This window comes from Pezoporus occidentalis, unplaced genomic scaffold (genome assembly GCF_034315485.1).
Source record: "Pezoporus occidentalis ecotype Australia unplaced genomic scaffold, CSIRO_AGI_Poc_V1 ctg23, whole genome shotgun sequence".
NCBI classification, from domain to species: Eukaryota; Metazoa; Chordata; class Aves; order Psittaciformes; family Psittacidae; genus Pezoporus; species Pezoporus occidentalis.
The window spans coordinates 2,112,226-2,132,123 of NW_026914180.1; the positions used below are offsets into that span (position 1 = coordinate 2,112,226).

The following is a 19,898-nucleotide window of genomic DNA, read 5'->3' on the forward strand; positions in this document are numbered from 1 at the left end:
ATAGATGTGAAAGGATAAGGAATTCATATAATATACCATGGTCTGATTTATGTTGCTGTACCAAAATATAGGGTCCTTTTATAATAATACAGTAGTTGGTCTCTCAGCTTTGGTCCTTTGTGATACACCCAAGTTAGGCACCATAATCTACATCAGGTGCATTTTATGGATACCTACCTGTGCGGGCCAAAGACTAATCAGGGACTCTGGTTAAACTGGTCATTTACGAGGTGGTTAGTTTATGTTTGCAATGTTTCTCAATTAAAGAAAGCCAACAAGACAAACCTATGAATACTTTTTAAAAAGTTTTAGTGTCACAGTGCTGCAAATATTGCATGCTGGAATAGTTCAGAATATCTAAAGTGTTTTTTGCAGGATTTGAATGGTGCAAAGATGGGTTACCTCTACTGATGTCTAACACTATGTTTTATGTTGCTACGCAGCTGAGGGTCTTCAAACTGGCAAAGTCCTGGCCAACCTTAAACACTCTAATTAAAATAATTGGTAACTCCCTGGGAGCACTGAGTAATCTGACCCTCGTCCTGGCAATCATCGTTTTCATTTTTGCTATAGTAGGGGTGCAACTTTTTGGGAGAAGCTATCTGGAGAACAGCCATAAAATAAACAAATATGGCAAGCCACGCTGGCACATGATGGACTTTTTCCACTCATTCCTTGTCGTTTTCCGAATTCTGTGTGGAGAATGGATTGAGACCATGTGGGACTGCATGGTGGTTGCTGAACCACCACTGTGCCTTCTTGTCTTTCTGCTGGTCATGGTGATAGGAAATTTAGTGGTGAGTTTTCCAGTATTTTCTTCTCTTCATCCTGTCTATAGTTGAATCTACTAAATTCCTATCCCCTCCCTGCCCAACAAGAGCCAGTTTCCCTAAACACAGTTGGAAAAAATACTTGTGTATGTTATGGTCTGCAAAAGCCTCTTGCCTGTTGCCTTTGAACCACTAACCATATTTTCACATTTTGTGTGCTTTGCACACAGCATCACCTGACCTTTTCATGTGGCAGTGTGATGAGGAATATCTTTGCAGTAAATGTAATGCAGGCAACTATTTTTCTTCACATCTTGGGATTTGGATGTAAATAATCAGTAAGGCTTATGGCTTATCTGCTTGAATTAATGAAGCTAAATGTTAAGTCCTTCTGTAAATCAAAAAATCAATTTTTAATTTTTTCTTTTCTTTTAAGAGCTCATGCAAGTACTGAGTTTTTTATCAGCAAGTGGCAGAATCTATACTCCTAGCACTGAAATCAAGATTTTATTTAATTATCTCTAAGTATATTTATATCCAAAAGCTAGATCCTGCTATGGCATACACTACACACTCTTACACACCCATGCCGGGGCATAAGAGGCAGACTGACTTCCTGGTCCTGGTCTGTCCTTTCTTAGTGCCCAAATCATTAAAAAATCTTTGTTTCTCATTTCATTCTTAGTATCATTCATTTATCAATTTTCCCTTAATTTACATGATTAATTTAAGAGAATTAATTTTAGGCAGCCCTTTAAGGGAAATAGCTTTTCTATGGCTGAATCCCAAATCCCCTGGTTTGAAGTTCCACCAGTTCTACACCTCAGTGATTGATTTCAGTGATGAAATGCTGTGACTTATATTCATATCACATAATGTTAACTGTCAAATAGTTAAGTGTCTAGCCTACATTCTTTGTCTAGGCTTTCTTATTATGAAAGTAAACAAGAGGCGTGTCTAAGAGTGAGATTTATTCCAACCTACTGTCAGTAACTAAGACAGATGGGGTGAACTAATCTCTGGAGGGTGAATGTTCTCTACTGACTATAGTCCCTGGATGACTCAGGTGTTTTATCTGCCCTTCTGACACAATAAAGTTTAAGACACACAGATCCCACCCAAAACTGAAACAACTGAAACAACTACAAAAATATCGAAATCCTCCCATTCCCTTAAAAAATAAAAAAAAAGAAAAAAATTTGTTTAGGTTTATAACTTCTTCCATTTAAAAAATTACTCAAAAGTAGGGTGGAAACCTCACTTTGAGCTTCTTTTGATTTTGACTTTTGTGACAATGTTGCAGATTTAATTGAATTGCTGGGCCTGAATCTGATCTCACAGGATTTTGAAAGCAGCTCCAGAGAGGCCTGATTTAATTCTAGTTTGAAGAAGGAAGAGTCATCATTAAACTGACAAGCCATGACCATAATCTTTGTTACTACTGTAACCTTTGAAAAGTTGTTTTGGCCAACTAATGCATTTGGCATACACCAATCTGTTTTAGCTACTAATTTAAATAACTTCTGGGGGGGGGAAAGGATCATGGGAACATTAAAATTCCTGAGGGAGGATTTTGCTTAATCAACCACAACTTGATCAGTCATAGTAATTGTATTATTACATTGTTTGGATTGCTTAGTAAGGCTGAACTTTGATAATATCTGCTAGAATTTAGTTTTCCAAATTCTACCCTTGTGACTTTTAACTTGGTTATTTCAATGACTTTCAGGTTCTCAACCTTTTCATTGCACTACTGCTGAATTCCTTCAGTGCTGACTGTCTTCAGACAGCAGAGGATGATGGAGAGATGAACAACCTTCGTATTGCCTTTGCTCGGATTCACAAGGGATTTCACTTTGTGAAGAGTGTTACATGGGATACCTTTTGTGGAAAGCTCAAGCATATAAAGAAAGCTCACAGGAAGAAAATCAAACTGACTGCACAGAACAAACTTGGGTTCAAGTGTGAAGAAATAAAAAATTGTAAAGAGAATTACAATAATGAATGGGCTGAGAAAAATGGGGACAAATGCTTAGGTCTTGAAGATTTTATTACCAATCCCAATGTATTTGTTTGCGTCCCTATTGCTGAGGCAGAGAATACAAGTGAGGATTTTGAAGATGATGATAAGCTGAGCACATTTACAGACACAGAATACAGCAAACAGGTAATAAATTTCTTCATTTACACTGGAACAGTAGCATCATATGTATGTTGACGGATGCACGTAGGGTGAAAGACTGTCTCTAGCAGAGCAGGGTGGCATATGTTGATCTATTTCCAGAGTTACCAAATTTTGAACTAGAACCAAGAGTACAATGTTTAAAGTGAGGGTAAATTATTACTTGGAGCCTTTTAAAATCAGAATTCTTTCATGGTCTTAAAAGAAAGACCATAAATTGTTGGGTTTGCTGCAGGAATTCCTAGCTGACCTGCTGTGTAACGCACATGTAATTGTATAGCTCATAGATTGCCCACAGATAATTGTGGCAGTCTGTGGTGAACTTGGAATTATTATGTAACACCCCCCCCCCCCATTATGTGAATAATGCCAACTATTTTGGAATTATTTATATAACAGAGCAAAAATGCATGTTCTGCATAAAGAACATTGTCAATGGCTGATAATACAAATTTATAGCTCTGGTCCATTCTCTGTACTTGTCCTTGCTGTGTATAGTATGTAGTGATTATTAGAAAAAATTAGAAGGCATAAGCGTGGATTGGCTTTATTAAGGTAATGTTTTTTACATGCTAGCATATGTTATCCTATGTCTTTGTGTTCTCTTAATTTTTCAGTTCTATTTTAGCCATAGAAAGTTGCCAGTTTAGTTTCAAGATTTCCTACCTTATGTGCCAGTCTTAATTCTTACGAAAAATTCTCACTTAACTTTTGGCTAGTTCACTGGAATTCATTAGTTTGCCACATGTCTGCTGAGAAAAATTCCCCTCTCTCTATCTTTAGGTAAAATCAGAGAATCAAAAAGATTGTATCTTATGATTTTGTCAGGAGAGTCCTACTTTAAATGAAATGTATATCTCATCTTTCTTTCCCTTCCAACTTGTCCACCTCATAAAAAGGAAAAAGAAACCCCTTCTAATCCACAGATTATTTTCAGGATGAAAATCACCTGAGGCAAAGGGGAGAAAGAGCTAAAAATTCAAGCAGCTGGAGTAAAGGATCAGGATTTTCCTCTGAAGAATTCAGTGTGCTTTACTTAGGAAAGGATAGGAAGTTTGAATTGTCATCACCAGAAGAAAAAGAGGTAACAATTTTTTTTCCTCTGGCATTGACTTTCCAACTCTGGCCCAGAACAGGTACGTTTCTGTCCAAGAATTTTCTGGAGTGGGATTCAGTGGCAAAAGCAACTCTGAGTTTGCAGTAGTCGGTTTGGCTGATTAATGACAGTCATAATTCTGCAAATAAAATCAAAGCTGTGCTTGTTTCTAGGTATTGATATTTAAGAAAAAGTATGTATAGGAAACAATGTTTAATAGGGAAAAAATGACAAAATAATTTGATTCACATAAATAATTTATTAAATACTCTCTGCTACTTTCCATTTATTGAAACCTGAGTCCACAAAAAAACAAGAGGAGGGGAAAAATCCAAACTGATATTGAAAGAGAAATGCTTCCAAGTAGGAAATTCCATCATGTCTGCCTGTGTCCTAAGTATCTTGATTTCAAGAAAAGTCATACATGAAATTATATTCTCACTATGACATTAAAGGTAGTAGTTTTTAATTAAAAATACTTTTTGAATAATTTTGAATAAAAAATACATTAAAAAAGTAACAAACACCAATATGCAAACATAAAAGAAAAGCATAGAGGAAGTAATTTGTAAGAAACTGCTGACTCATCATACATTATGTGTGGTGTAATGGGATAGCAAAAAGCTTTGTAACTGGAGAATACACAATTCCAATTTCTACTTCATAAATTCTGCTATGGGTATTCAGAACCTGACATATTTATCTCCTCCTGTTTGAATGTATCTTTGTATTATTTCATGGTTTTAACTCAAGTAGTTTATCTTGCTTTGAGGACTATATATGATCATAAGCAATTTAAAACCTCTCCAGTCTACCAGTTTATTAAGTAACGGTTACATCTGGTCCACGTAGAAAGATATTGCAATTATATTTGGCCTCTATTGGCAATTCTAAGTTCATAAACTTTTAAGATCACTAAGTTTGTTCAATTAGCCACACTATTTGAAATATTAGTACATAGCAAAGTTTTAATTTTGAAATTTATTTTTTCGTGGGTAAATTTATTTATTTGGAGCTGAATGCAGAAAGAATCAAAACCTGATCTTATTTTGTTCCATAGTTTAACAGTGTCAGCTCTTCTGAAGGAAGCACAGTGGACCTGACAAATCCTGAAGATCTTTTGAAACAGATTCCAGAGTTTGCTGAAGACTTCAAGACTCCAGAAGACTGTTTTCCAGAAGGTAAGGCTCTCATGGTTTCACTACTGGGAAGTGAGACGAGTCAAAACCCAACTTGTTTCTCTAGTGATACCAAGTCAGTAGGGTCTGGGTATTTTCAGCTAATATTAGGTATCTGGAAACTGAATAAATAGTCCAAATCTTTCTGCCTCTCTAGTCAATGGAGAGACCGTGATACCTGAAAAATAACCTCCCTTCCCCTTAATGCCAACTGCTCCTAACTGGTATCTGGGGAATGGCATAGATCCAATCCCCAAAAAGGAGATTATTATAGTGAGGTAAGGCAAATTTCACTCTATTGGACAGAATCCAAGTCACTTCTGGAGTTTAACATAAAAGTGTATGTGATTGGGTCTCACCTGGCAATGACCACTTTGCACATCAGATTTGTTTGTACTGTTGTCCTGTCTGCGTGTGTGGGGAAGTGTTTTGCTATACTCAGCACGGTTCACCTAAGAAAACATGGGAGCTCTGGAGGTTGAAAACCAAAACAATTTTATTGTGAACGTCCCTAAAACTGTCAGGAGGTGGCAGGGTCTTCTATAATACCCTAAGCAGAAGGAAAAAAGGAGGAAGGAAAATAAACAGAGAAACATGATCACCACCCTGTGGATCCAGCCACATCTTCTTGGTCAGCGAGTGGAAATTCTTTCAGCTGTGGTCCCTGGAGTCCTTGTGATCCTTGCGGTCAGTGAGTCTGCTGGGATCCAAGGTGGAGGGATGCACCACCTGGCTGAAGGTCATCTGCTTTTTTATAGGGTCCGGCCCTCTCGGACTCCTCCCGCGGATGAGACTCATCCGCAGGGGTATCAGGTAAACCCCAGACCCCATTCATGTTGTGCCCTGTCAGGTGCCGCTGTATCTATGTCTCTCTCTCCGGGCAGTTTGTTGCCCCGGCAATTAATCTTCACGGCCTCGGGGAGGAAAACACAGGAAAGCACCCCTCACCTTGGTGGAGCAGGATCAGTGCTCTGGCCCCTCGATAACACACTGACAGTTCCTGCTGTCTTTTGAGCTGCTTTGAGACAAACGCAAAAAAGGGTCTCTAACCATCACAACTTTGCAACTGTATGAATGTTTATTCCTCGAATAGCGCTTTGTGAACTATCTCTGTAGCAAACAAAGGCATGAAATAAGCAGAGAAAAGCTTGTAGGATGAAGTGGAATTTCTGTAAGATGATAACCTGGGAATCCCTTCTCAAATCATCATACAACATCTAGCTTTAGAAATAGTTTCACAATTTGTTCTGTACCTTATTGAATTCTTCCTGCCCTAACATGTTAGAGAGTTGGGGCTGTTCAGCCTGGAGAAGAGAAGGCTGCGTGAAGACCTCATAGCAGCCTTCCAGTATCTGAAGGGGGCCTGTAGGGATGCTGTGGAGGGACTCTTCATTAGAGACTGTAGTAATAGGACAAGGGGTAATGGATTTAAACTTAAACAGGGGAAGTTTAGACTGGATATAAGGAAGAAGTTCTTTCCTGTTAGGGTGGTGAGGCACTGGAATGGGTTGCCCAGGGAAGTTGTGAATGCTCCATCCCTGGCGGTGCTCAAGGCCAGGTTGGACAGAGCTTTGGGTGACATGGTTTAGTGTGAGGTGTCCCTGGTCATGGCAGGGGGGTTGGAACTAGATGATCTTAAGGTCCTTTCCAACCCTAACTATTCTATGATTCTATGTGTAACAACACGTTGTTTTCATAAGATGCAAAGACATAGCTCTTGAGATTTTTCCCTAATAACCATCACTGCTGAAGGCCAGCAGTAATCACTGCACTTTCAGTATTAGTTGCAAGAGAATAAACTATATCAAGTCAGTTTATAGGCTCATTTCTTCCACATGTGTTATACTAAATGAATTATAACCGTAGTAAAATTCTTCCTGGTGCTACAACTTGCTCTTTGCTCCATCACCATTTCTACCTATCCCCTGAGTTTTCTTTGATTCTGTTGTTTTCTGTCCATTCAAGCTTCCCTGTACCACAAATTGATCAGGAGGGACTTCTCAGACTTGCATGTGTGGAGCCCAGCAGCAGGTCCCACAGCTCTCTGAGCTTGTTTTCCTCCTCAGCTCCCAAAGGCAAAGCCTTTCCTTCATCACCACTTTCCCATTTAAGCACCACTTCCTGGATATTTTACCTGATGAAAACATGGATAAATCCAATCTGGTTGTGATTGCTCCCATCCCCTCACCTCCTTGCCCTGCTCTGCAGAGCTGGCCTTTTTTAAACAGTGCACTTTCTGGGTCAATGAAATTTCTAATGCACAGTTTTAGGATTAAATCAATAACAGTGAAGCATGTAGAAATTATTTGAAGCTAGAGAGGTGATGTACCTGAATGCAAAGTATCCTCTGTGTACTAATACATATTTTTACTGTTGTGTTATTCTTCATAAATTGTAAGGGAGATACACTATTCCTACATTGCAGTTAGATTTCTCCTGAAAAAAACAGAAGTATTGCATTAATAATACACACGCCAGGTTTCTGAGCTACAAGGGTTTTTTTTTTTCCAAAACTCTTTATCAATGGCATTTTTTTTTTGCCAGTACAGCCCTTAGAACAAAAGAAATGAACATTTTTGTTCCTTTTTTGTTTGGTTGGTTGGTTTTGTTTTTTTTTTCCCTGCTTCAGAGAAGATTTGTGAAATGTTTTGTGCTCTGTAGTCCCAGACTGGAATGTGCCTGCTGTGGCCAAACTATCAGAAAACTTAACTGATGGTGCAGCAGAGCTGTACCTAACACAGATGTCTGCACAAGAAAAAAAGTTCTTATCTTGTGCAATCCCTGCCTCATCTTGCACAATACTGGGAAAACTGGGATTATTAAAAGAAAAACTATTAGATGTTTTTTACACGTTATATCCTGTTGTATATATGAGTTATATGTATGATACTATGTAATGTGTATAAGATATCATATACATATGACACATGCTTGGAAACGACAGATGCCTTCTGACTTTTTTCACCACAATGAAAACATGAATTAGTATAGAGCATACAGGAAGGAAAATGTTAGCCAAGGTGAGTTAATTCTTGGCAAAATTAGTAAGTAATTTATAAGGATTTTGTAATGAGATTGTCAGGGAATGTCAGGTGGCCCCAGTGTCATTGTCTGATATAAAAAGTAATCTGGTGGGCCTGAAAGGAGATGTGTCCTTTTAGGGAGCCTATATATCAGCTAGAATATGACATAATGGGAAGTTGTCCAAAAGGGCTCCACCTACTTTATGTAAATAGGAGTTACAAGGCAAAAAAAAAGTAGATGCTTCCTTTTTTATTTCTCATTGTAGAAGAGGGAAAATGACCAACAGTGATGCACATAATGTGTCTGTTGACTCCTCCCTGCCCCCAGATGTTTCTGGGGCACCCCTTCACATGCATGTAGATTCCTTCCATACGTTCATTGCTGTCTCTCACTTTAGGTTGTGTTCGATACTTTCGTTGTTATGTGGGCAGTACCATAAAGTCTGGAGGAGAAACATGGTGGAATCTCAGAAAAACCTGCTACCAGATTGTTGAACATTCCTGGTTTGAATCTTTTATCATATTCATGATTCTTTTGAGCAGTGGAGCCCTGGTTAGTATAGCACAGTTCCATGTACTTATTTAGAGGCATTTTTAACATTAATTTGCACACAGAGAAGTAGTTTTCAGCAGAAAACACAACAAATATCTTTGAACTCATCAGGGGAAAAAAAAGAAGAGGCTTCACATAGCAGTCATTTATTCACTATTGTAATTATTGCAAATGTATTATTCATATTATGAAAAATTATAAGAGAGCATGAGCAAAGCCAAAAATATATAAATCTCAGAAACTGTTTCTATTCTAGTTGTATACTGGATATTTCTCAGGAAGTTATTTCTCATTTGTGAATTATAAAGGAGTTTTTATATCTTTAAAAGAAATAAATGACTCTTAACAGTTAGAAAAAATAATACCTAGTTATCTTCAGTGTTTAAAAGTCTTGAAATAAATTTCCCAGAAGGCATATATTTTCCTCCTAGGATTCCAGTGTGCATGTCCCCACATCATGCTGTACTATAGGCTGTACTATGGAGGCGTACAAGGCCGTAGTATATAGAGAAAAAGAAAGAGAAGGGACAGGGAGAATTTCAGGTTTACCAGCTGACATAGATTTGAGTAAAAGATTGCATTTAGATTTGTGTAAAACACTTACTGAATGATGAAAGGTTCTTAATAATGCTAGACTTCCATTTTATAAAGCTCATCTCTGACTTTTACCATTTATCTCTATGTTACAATTTCAGGCATTTGAAGACATACATATAAATGAGAGAAAAAGCATCAAAACTATGTTGTCATTTCTTGACAAAATATTCACTTTCATCTTTTTTCTGGAGATGCTTCTGAAATGGGTGGCTTATGGCTTCAAGAAGTATTTCACCAATGCCTGGTGCTGGCTGGACTTCCTTATTGTAGGAGTAAGTTCTGCCTTCGGTGTTTCTACAGAGGTTGTGATGCTGGATGTAGTAGAATTGCTGATTATTTTCTGGATACAAAGTTAAGACAACATTCCTGCCTCCTTTAATGGTGGTTTCAGGATATTACACTCTGGGTGCTCAAAATATGGGGAGATTTGGTTTTGGGTTTTTGTTTGTTGGGTTTTGTTTTTTAAACAGGAATAAAGGAAACAGGTGTCAGGACATTGCTAATGCTTTCTTTTGTCTTCCTTTTCAGGTCTCTTTAACAGACCTCTTAAGCAGCTCATTAGGCCCCATGAAATCTCTTAGGACTCTCCGAGCTCTGAGACCCTTAAGAGCATTATCTCGATTTGAAGGCATGAGGGTAAGACTGAATACAAATTAAAGCTTGCCAGTATAATAAGCATGTAACAGGTTCATAACTCATGACTGTGTCTTTATGAAGTTCACGTCTATCCCAAGTTCAGTTTAGAACCTATAAAATGAATGTATAGAAGGTTCCTCTGTACTTGGCTACTACTTACACTTTCCTCTAGTGATAGATACTAAGGGCCATTGAAACTAAAAATAGACTAGGCAGAACTTTGTTCCATTGCTGCTCAGTCATTCTTGTGTTTCTGTCTTACTGAGATAGCCAAAAATAAAAGAGAGAATAAGAATTGTGAGCACAATTCTCATTTTCAAAGTCTGATGACAAGCTAATTTAGAGGAAAGAATCACCTCCCTTCCACAAGTTTTCACTGTATTGATTTACAAAAAATTTAGACTATTAAGAAATACTTAGCTCAAATTATTGTTCTAAAGAGACTTCTTTCAAAATGCAAGAGTGTTTGTCTGTAGAATATTTGCTGCCTTTTTCTATCAAAGGAGCACCTGGAACAATGTGAAGCTGCTGGACATTAATAACATTTAATTGCAAATCTACCATTAAGCAACTGCAGAGAAAGTTTCAACTAAGCCATATGCAAAACACAACTGTACAATGCAGTGTGAAACAGTATGATAATCACAGTGGCATTTTGTCAGAAGTCTGGTCTATGGGATATACTCTGGCATGCGAAAACAGGTGATAGAAATATCTATGGCATCACTGTCACACACTTGTATGGTAATGCAGCAATACAGATGGCTCTTGAATATCTCCTGGAAGTGAGACTGAAAGCCCTCCAATTGCGATCCTATCACTGTGAAGGCAGGGAAAAAAATGCATTAAATTAATTAACAATGTATCAAAATTTCCATGTTGGGAGTTGATTCTGAAATGGGTGCCATCATACTTTCTGGTGCCCAAAACGATTCACAAAGCTTTTTCATTTTTCTTCTTGTCCATCGAGTTGGTCAATTGCTACCTGACAGCTGAGTTGACTGCCTCCACCATATTCTTATGGTTTCCTTACACTACCCCACTTAATGAAGCAGTCTGTTACGTCTTAGCATGCACTTAAAACCTATAGAGACATTTTTTATGATTGTACAGCACCTAGCACAGAAAAAGTACCTAGCTCATGGTTACGCACTCCAAACACAATCATAATCCACTAAAAATAATAGATTGAGCAAATACTAATGGATAGTTATTACTGGAACTTTTAAAAACTGCTTTGTACAGTCTTAATAATACAGTCCTCTGCATCAGTGCCTATGGATGAATAGTTCAGAAAATTTATGTTTAAAAGCTTAAAACAAACAAAACATCCCCCATTCCAAACCCAAGGGAAAGGCATTAAGAGGGGGTGGTCTCACACTGTATTATACGTATGTGGTAGTGGCTTGCAGCAGACCAAATTATTTCAACTATTCTTTTGAAAGCCTATAATATACTATAGAGGTCTGCATCTTTGTTCAAGGTACCCCTGACAACTGTGGTTAGTATTTATATGGAAAACATTAGGTTTCTGTTTGCTGAGATGACTAAGCGACTGCTTATTGCATTGAGCAGATTCTTGAGCCTATCTTTGTTTAAGTGTATTTTTCCTCTCCTATTTCATCCAAGGTGGTTGTCAATGCCCTCTTGGGAGCTATCCCTTCCATCATGAATGTTCTGCTTGTCTGCCTCATCTTCTGGCTCATCTTTAGCATCATGGGAGTGACCCTTTTTGCTGGGAAGTTTGGGAAATGTGTCAATCTGACAGAAGAAGATTCAGAATTAAATAATTCAATCAATGACATAACAGACTGTAGAATGTATAATAACACAGGAAAAATATTCTGGGTCAATGTTAAAGTCAACTTTGATGATGTTGGCTCTGGCTACCTGGCTCTTCTTCAGGTGGTAAGTGCTGCTTGTCTTCACTAGCCAGCACCATGCCGTGTGGGCTTGACCTCCTGTCAACTCCTAACTTACATCTACGGGTGATGGAAGAGAGTGGTATTGTACAGCTGGCTCTTCCCTTGTATCTGGCTGTTCAAATGCTAGTACTGTGTGTACACACAAATAGAAAAAGGGGGACAAATTAAACCCCACTAAGGGCCACGAGGATGATCAGGGGACTGGAGCACCTCCCGTATGAAGACAGGCTGAGGAAGTTGGGGCTGTTCAGCCGGGAGAAGACAAGGCTCCATGGAGACCCCATAGCAGCCTTCCAGTATCTGAAGGGGGCTTATAAGGATGCTGGAGAGGGACTCTTCATTAGAGACTGTAGTAATAGGACAAGGGGTAACGGGTGAAAACTTAAACAGGGGAAGTTCAGGTTGGATATAAGGAGGAAATTCTTTCCTGTTAGGGTGGTGAGGCACTGGAATGGGTTGCCCAGGGAAGTTGTGAATGCTCCAACCCAGTGCTCAAGGCTAGGCTGGACGAGGCCTTGGGTGATATGCTTTAGTGTGAGGTGTCTCTGGTCATGGCAGGGGGGTTGGAACTAGATGATCTTAAGGTCCTTTCCAACCCTAATGATTCTATGATTCTATGATTCTAAGAATTTCCAGGTGATAAAGTAAGCATCTGGTATACATGTGCTGTTTGATTCCCCAGCAAGTTCACAAACCTGAGAGCTAGAGTCTATCTCAGAAGGAAATATGGGGCAAATACTGACCTAATTTGCCAAAATACAGATTGTTTAGCCATGAGGGTTGTTAAAGCCTTTAATAGACCATGCTAATGAAGGGTTTTGACCATACCATGTGCTTACTCCAATCTGTGTCATTCAGATATTGCAAATTATGTGAAGACTTTTACCCTGAAAGTTCAACATGTTTTCTATAATCTCTCATTCTAGGCAACATTTAAAGGTTGGATGGAAATAATGTATGCAGCAGTAGATTCACGAGAGGTCAGTCATTATAGTTAAACTATATTTTTTGTCAATGCTACTGCTTTCTGCAAAAGCATTATAATTTCTGTACTTTTACTTCTGCTGCTTGTGCCAGTTTTTTCCAGTAATTAGTTTTGTGATCTGATGTAAACATTTAATCTGTCAATGACTCATTACAGCTAATCTATTGTAATAGGGAGAGGAATTCAACTCCAGATCCACTCACCAACCTAAATACAGTTAACCACAGTGTAAGGTTTCCAATTGAGTTTACCTCCAAATGCCCTCTATCAGTGATGAAGATCTAGTCAATATGCTCAGAGGGATCTAGGCAGTATTTCTGCTCACGTTGGATATCTATATTGCTCAGCTGAACACCTCTTCATACTGTGTTTGCTCTACTAACCCATCAGCTAGCAGGGGAGTTGAAAGTTCCCACTCACATGGAAGCACCTGCCTTTACACATCTTCTTTTATGAAAATCAAACGTGGAGTAAACCTGAATGTTTTGATGTAATATAGTCCACTTCAAAATGTAAAACCAATCTTCACCAAGAATTGAGTTATTGTGGCTAAGCAACCATTTAAAATACATTGTCAAGCATCAGGAGTACTATTTTGTCTATTTTTTATATTGTCAGTCACATTTGCTGTCTTATTAAATGTATCATCCAATGTTATGCAGAACAAAGGGGTATGTCTTTGGAGGTAAAGAATTTGAAATGAAGAGGCTATCTTAATTTGATCATGAGTTCAAAGGGGTCAAGTAATATTAAAAGTAACCATACATGAATTTTGTGTGTATTTCAGTGGATTTTTGTGTTTTGATTTGAAAAACTTCTTGCTCTGATTTTCTTTTATTTTTTTTTTTGTCCAAAGTAGCCATTGGAGAAGTTTCTTTCCTGAGAAGAAAAGAACATATGTAGGCCAAGATTTTTAATGGCAACAGCTTGGAATTAGACTTCTAAATAGTTTGCTTGACTTTTCAAGCACTGAGCAATTTACAGCTCCTATTACTGAAGAAGCTGAACTGATTCTTCTGAAATGATTGTGAAAACCATGTCAAGAATGTCCAATTCAGTAACAGTTTCTATTCACTTTATTAGGGTCTCAATCAATTGCAAACTGTAGGGTTTTAAGTCAGGTTTGAAAATGAAAAAAACCCCACCCAACCCACAACAGCATCTGAGCAATAATGTGTGTACGAGAGCATAGAATTCTGATGCATCATGTAGTCACAATAAGAATGTTACTTTCTTCCATTTTGTTTGCCTTCCAAAAGTGTCATATACATACAAAATCTTGTGTTATGCACTACTGGTAGTTTTAAACTATACCAATTTTGTCAAAACTAGCAGTAGGTCTGTAATTCTGGGATCTATTTGTGGGAAGATCTGCAATATGAAGATTATTCTGAATTGGGCCCATATTGTTATTGGTGATTTTTCATGTTGCTTCTTATTTTTGCAGAAAAATGAACAGCCAAAAATGGAGCACAGTCTATTTATGTATCTCTACTTTGTGATCTTTATCATCTTTGGATCTTTTTTTACCCTGAATCTCTTTGTGGGTGTTATTATTGACAACTTCAACCAACAAAAAAAAAAGATAAGTATACTGCTTGTGCTCCCAGGCAACTACTATATCTTGAGCAACACTGTCTTAAGAGAACATGGTCCTTGCTATACATAGAATCTTAAACTTCTATTGGCATTCACAAGAGCATTAGTAATTAAGTCAGCAGAAGTAACACCCAGGGTGTGCTTCTGCCTCCATTCTTTTCTGCTATAATCAGAACACCTATCTCTTTCCCAGGGTTTTGAAGGCAATGGCATCTTCTCTGCAGCCCTTTAAAATTTTGCTCATTTTAGGGAACTGAGCATGCCAGGAAACTCTTTTTGAACGTGATCTGGTACAGATGCTCTGATGAATAGTCTGGATATTCAACAAGACCAGGATGTGTGAAGCCAGGGAAAAATTTGTTCCTGTCTAGGTTTTCAGTAGGTACTTTGATTTCATGCTTCCTGAGCTAGGTGTGTGTCACCCCAGGACTTCTGCTCTGTGAATGTATGGTTTGTGACACTGTTTTTTTGGGCACAGTTACACATTATGGAAAAGGCTAGTACTAGCAACACATGACAAAGGAAGGAATGTTAGTTTCCAGCATTTCAGATTTTGCAACTACCATTGTGCTGCTTTCATACTAAGTAACAGTGACATTTCTTTAAATACTTAGGTGGGGAAGATATCTTTATGACTGAAGAACAGAAAAAATATTACAATGCAATGAAAAAGCTGGGATCCAAGAAACCACAAAAACCCATTCCAAGACCACTGGTAAGACTGCCTGAATCCTTCAAAAGAAAAACGGATTGCAAAAGCGCTATTTAATTCACTTAAAAGTGTGTGTGTTCATATACTGCATATGAATTATTTATACAGTCTGTATACTGATACTCAGACAGTGCTCAAAAGTAAATTTCATACCAAAAAGTTGCACTAAAAGATTTTACAAGTTAAATATTTATTAAGTTGTCTGCATAAATAATGTTGGGTTTTACATTTACCTTGGAACTGGTTAAATTTCAAGAGAGGAAGGGATTTTTAATGTCATTTTTATGTTCTGCCTTAAATTTCTCTGACTTCATTATAGTTGAGTGGCTTTGCAACATAAAGCATGTACAGGTGAATACTCCCTACTTTCATACCTGATGCCCAATGTATTTCTTTTTTCTTTAGAACAGGTACCAAGGTTTCCTGTTTGACATTGTAACACATCAAGCCTTTGATGTTGTCATCATGATTCTCATCTGCCTTAACATGATCACCATGATGGTGGAAACCTATGAGCAAAGTGAAACAAAGACTAACATCCTTAACAAAATCAATATACTCTTTGTTGCCATTTTTACTGCAGAATGTGTACTGAAATTGGTGGCTCTGAGGCAGTACTATTTCTCAAATGCCTGGAACATATTTGATTTAGTTGTTGTGATCATGTCACTTGTTGGTAAGTAAAATCTGTTTGGCAAATCATTTGCTAAATCAATTGTCATTCTTTTCAGAGAAAAAATACTTAAAACTTATCAACTGCAAATGGATGTTGCAATGGAAATCATAATTCTTGAGGAAAAAGGACTAAGAAACCCACCATTATTATATTCAAATAATAAGAATTTTTTTTTTCAAAATTTCTTCTATTTTCTTTTAATAAAAGTATTAACAATTAAAAGAATTTGTGTTATGTAAAATCTTTCATAGTGGTTCTTTAGGTTGCTTTTTCCTATTCTGAAAGGGAGAATGAATAACTGATCATACCACTACCACATTATGTGATAATTTCCATTGTTATAGGTTTAATGCGAGCTAAGAAAATCTTTGATCAGACAAAAATTACTGGGTTTTGTCATCTGTGTTTGTAATAAACAATTGAGGTATATAGAGAATAGGAAGACTGGAATCAACTTATAGATGATAGAATTCCATTTCTGGAAACTCAGGCATGGCTGATTGAAAATAAGGGTTTACACTGTGTAACAGAACAGAAAAGAGCAACTCAAATGTATCACAGGTTCAATTTGAAGTGATTGCAGTGGAAGAATGGGGTAAAGAGCTGTGGCGAATTTGAGATTTCTGCCAATGTAACAACTCCTAACTCCTGTATTGCCAAAATAGCAGAAGGCATTTAGGAGAAGAAAAATATTTTGTTTTTTTAGTATGACTTATGTTTTGAGTAAGCAAGATTCCAAAGAGAGTATGTCTCTTCCTTGAGAAATTAAGTTCCTAAAATGGAAATCCAGAAAGATGTATCCAGCACATCAAAACCTAGAAAAATCAAACCTCTTCTAGTGCTACTAGGTCTGTCATTTTTCATGCAAACTAAAGACAAAATAATATCCTTGTGTAGCTATGTCCCTAATGAACCAGAAGTCATTGTCGAGAGGCATGCACAACTTCAGTGTCCATTGCTGGGTTTGTTTATGCATATCTTGACTATATCATCTAAATGATGACCATGACATTATTATTATGTCTTGTTTTCTCAGTTTAGCTTCGTAATGTCAGTATTTGAAGTCAAATTTAAAGGTAAGTGCATAACTTGCACCTGCTGAAGTATTCATGCAATGAGTGTCAAAGAAAACCATCAGTCATTGAGTGTTGACTGATTTGGATATTTGAAGTTGTATATGGAAATGTGCTTACCATCCTTAGTGCAACAGGTGCTATATTCTGGTGGCTGAGGAACGCAGTTCATAACTGCTGCTTTCTACAGCTATTTTTTTGAATCTAACTTCTATTAAAGGTTGTTTTGTTAGGGTCTCAGCACACATGCATCAGATATTTTTTCAACTGCACGGATATTGTAATTTCATCCTACTTACTAGTCAGGCTGAAATGCGAATTCTAACCAGCTGTTATCCTTTCCATTTTAGCCTTACTGCTTTCTGGCATTGGTAAAGCATTTGAACATTTCTTACCACCTACGCTCTTCAGGGTCATTCGCTTGGCTCGCATTGGACGGATACTGAGACTTATCCGGGCTGCCAAAGGAATTCGAACACTGCTCTTTGCATTAATGATGTCTCTACCTGCTCTGTTCAACATTGGCCTCTTGCTTTTTCTGGTCATGTTTATTTATGCCATTTTTGGCATGGCTAACTTTGCCTATGTGAAGATGGAAGACGGCATTGACGATATATTCAACTTCCAAACTTTCGCTAACAGCATGCTTTGTCTCTTCCAAATCACCACGTCAGCTGGCTGGGATGGTCTTCTCAGTCCTATTTTAAACACTGGGCCACCATTCTGTGATCCAAATATAAATGGCACTATAGGCGAATGTGGTAAACCTGCCATAGGTATTATTTATTTTGTAAGTTACATCATTGTATCATTTCTTATTGTTGTAAACATGTATATAGCTGTTATTCTGGAGAACTTCAATGCTGCTACAGAGGAAAGTACAGAGCCTTTAGGGGAAGATGACTTTGACATCTTTTATGAAATCTGGGAGAAGTTTGATCCTGAGGCAACTCAGTTTATAACTTTCTCTGCTCTTTCAGACTTTGCAGATGCTCTGGCTGAACCTTTACGGGTACCAAAACCAAATAAAGTTGAACTCATAGCAATGGATCTGCCTATGGTCAGTGGAGACAGGATCCACTGCTTGGACATTTTGTTTGCTTTTACCAAACGAGTGTTAGGAGATTCTGGGGAGCTGGATACTCTAAAAGTACAAATGGAAGAGAAGTTCATGTCTGCCAATCCATCAAAAAAATCCTATGAGCCAATCTCTACTACGCTCAGACATAGACAAGAGGAAGCATCTGCCACTGTCATCCAGCGTGCCTACAGGAGTCATTTGCTCCTGCGCTCTATAAAGCAGGCTTCCTATCTGTACCATCGCAGAACTTGCAGTATTGATACGCTTGGAGATGCTGCTCCAGAAAGAGAAGGACTTATTGCATGTATGATGGGTGAAAACTATGGTAGGAGTCCTGACAAGTCTGAAACTTTGTCCTCAGCATCCTTCCCTCCATCATATGACAGTGTCACAAGAGCCAATAGTAGCAATCTCGTGATTGAGAATGGAGAAATTACAGGTAATCAACAATCTCCAGACATTAAATAGTTCGTCAGTGACTATGTTACTAAGAATATTTTAAAATGTTCACAGAGGCTGATATTGTAAATACTTGTCAGCTGAGGCAGTTTCCCTGTTAAACAAAGTCTTTTGATCATGATTGGTTAACTAGGGTATCAGATAAATTGTAGCCTTTTGCTCTGCTGTGTTCAGCTTTGCTCTGCGTTTACATATGTAGGGAAAGGTCTGGGATCTGTTTGGTGGAGGGCACCCCACTGCAAAGCAGGTCCCACAGTGCCTGAGTGCTGTGGTGGATTCACATCTGCTGACGTTACCCCCGTAATAAGAAGCAGAGAAAAGCCCAAGCACCAATGCATCTGCTGGAGAACAGAAAAAGAATGTTAGTGTTAAGATAAATTGCTGAAGGGAAAGGAGTTAGATTTTACCCTTAGTCCATTCCTAACTGATACTGTTATTATGAGCCTGTTAAGCAAATGGCTGATGATTTTCCTTTTTTAAATGTTTGGGTACAGATGTACCTCAAACATAGCCACTGCATGAGCAACGGGTATGCCACAGTGTAGCGGACTTCTTCCAATATGATCAATTCACAGAATAAGTCATGGCATGTATGCTATTGTAGTTGTGTTGCTGCAGCTTAATGAAATAATAAATACAACTCTTAGTATTACAGAAGTTTTACTGAACCGAGTAAAACCTTGCCTTATATTTTGTCTGTGAGGTTTACTTTTTTAACCTGGTTTCCTTTGTCAGCAAGGTGAAGGCACTCTATAACAAACTGTGTTTGTTACATCCTTTTGTCAGACTTCACAGAATGGTTAAGTATCATGCTCAAGTTCATTCCTGCCACTGTGGTGGTTTAAGAGAGACACAAGTAAGCATTTAAATTGGGTGGAAATTGGCAGTATTGCTTCAACTGCTCCCTTAGGTTTCAGTAACCCAGGCTGGGGAGTGCCATATGGGCCCCATATGAGCTGCTTCATGGTGGTGAGCATCATCCATGGTCATGGGATGAAACTTTAACCTAAGGTGGATGTGCTCCATTGGTGGTAGGAGGCCTTCCCCCTTCAGCCTGTATTTCTCTGATGGGAGGACCAGTTTTCTCTCTCTTTCAAAGATGAGAAGAAACCAAAGAGCGAGGAATATGGACGAACAGGAATTCTGGGTTGAAGCATTTGGGCCTGTGGGTTAACAGAAGACTAAGAATGCAATCACAAATTCTACGTCTGAAACTCTGTGTGCACATGGTCTCTCATGATCCTCACCACATTTTCCTTATGAAGTTCTTTATCTTTCTTCATGTCCTTAACTAGCTTGGGATTCTCAGAAAAACACACACCCAAACAGTGTTGTTTTTTGTGCTTTGTACAT

General features: G+C 38.1%; 1 protein-coding gene across 1 annotated transcript in view; it reads left to right on the forward strand.

Moving 5' to 3' along the window:
* The window catches only part of LOC134165049 (sodium channel protein type 5 subunit alpha-like), a 35,027-nt gene extending 15,626 nt beyond the window's left edge, over positions 1-19,401 (forward strand). The window contains exons 15-27 of the mRNA XM_062621391.1: positions 444-797; positions 2,500-2,937; positions 3,890-4,036; positions 5,109-5,229; positions 8,648-8,802; positions 9,498-9,671; positions 9,928-10,035; positions 11,665-11,943; positions 12,887-12,940; positions 14,393-14,534; positions 15,159-15,259; positions 15,662-15,932; positions 17,356-19,401. Coding sequence (XP_062477375.1) covers positions 444-797; positions 2,500-2,937; positions 3,890-4,036; positions 5,109-5,229; positions 8,648-8,802; positions 9,498-9,671; positions 9,928-10,035; positions 11,665-11,943; positions 12,887-12,940; positions 14,393-14,534; positions 15,159-15,259; positions 15,662-15,932; positions 17,356-18,554 — 3,543 coding nt within the window. The 3' untranslated portion in view covers positions 18,555-19,401. The remainder of the gene's footprint in view (positions 1-443; positions 798-2,499; positions 2,938-3,889; positions 4,037-5,108; positions 5,230-8,647; positions 8,803-9,497; positions 9,672-9,927; positions 10,036-11,664; positions 11,944-12,886; positions 12,941-14,392; positions 14,535-15,158; positions 15,260-15,661; positions 15,933-17,355) is intronic.
* Positions 19,402-19,898: the final 497 nt, after the last annotated feature.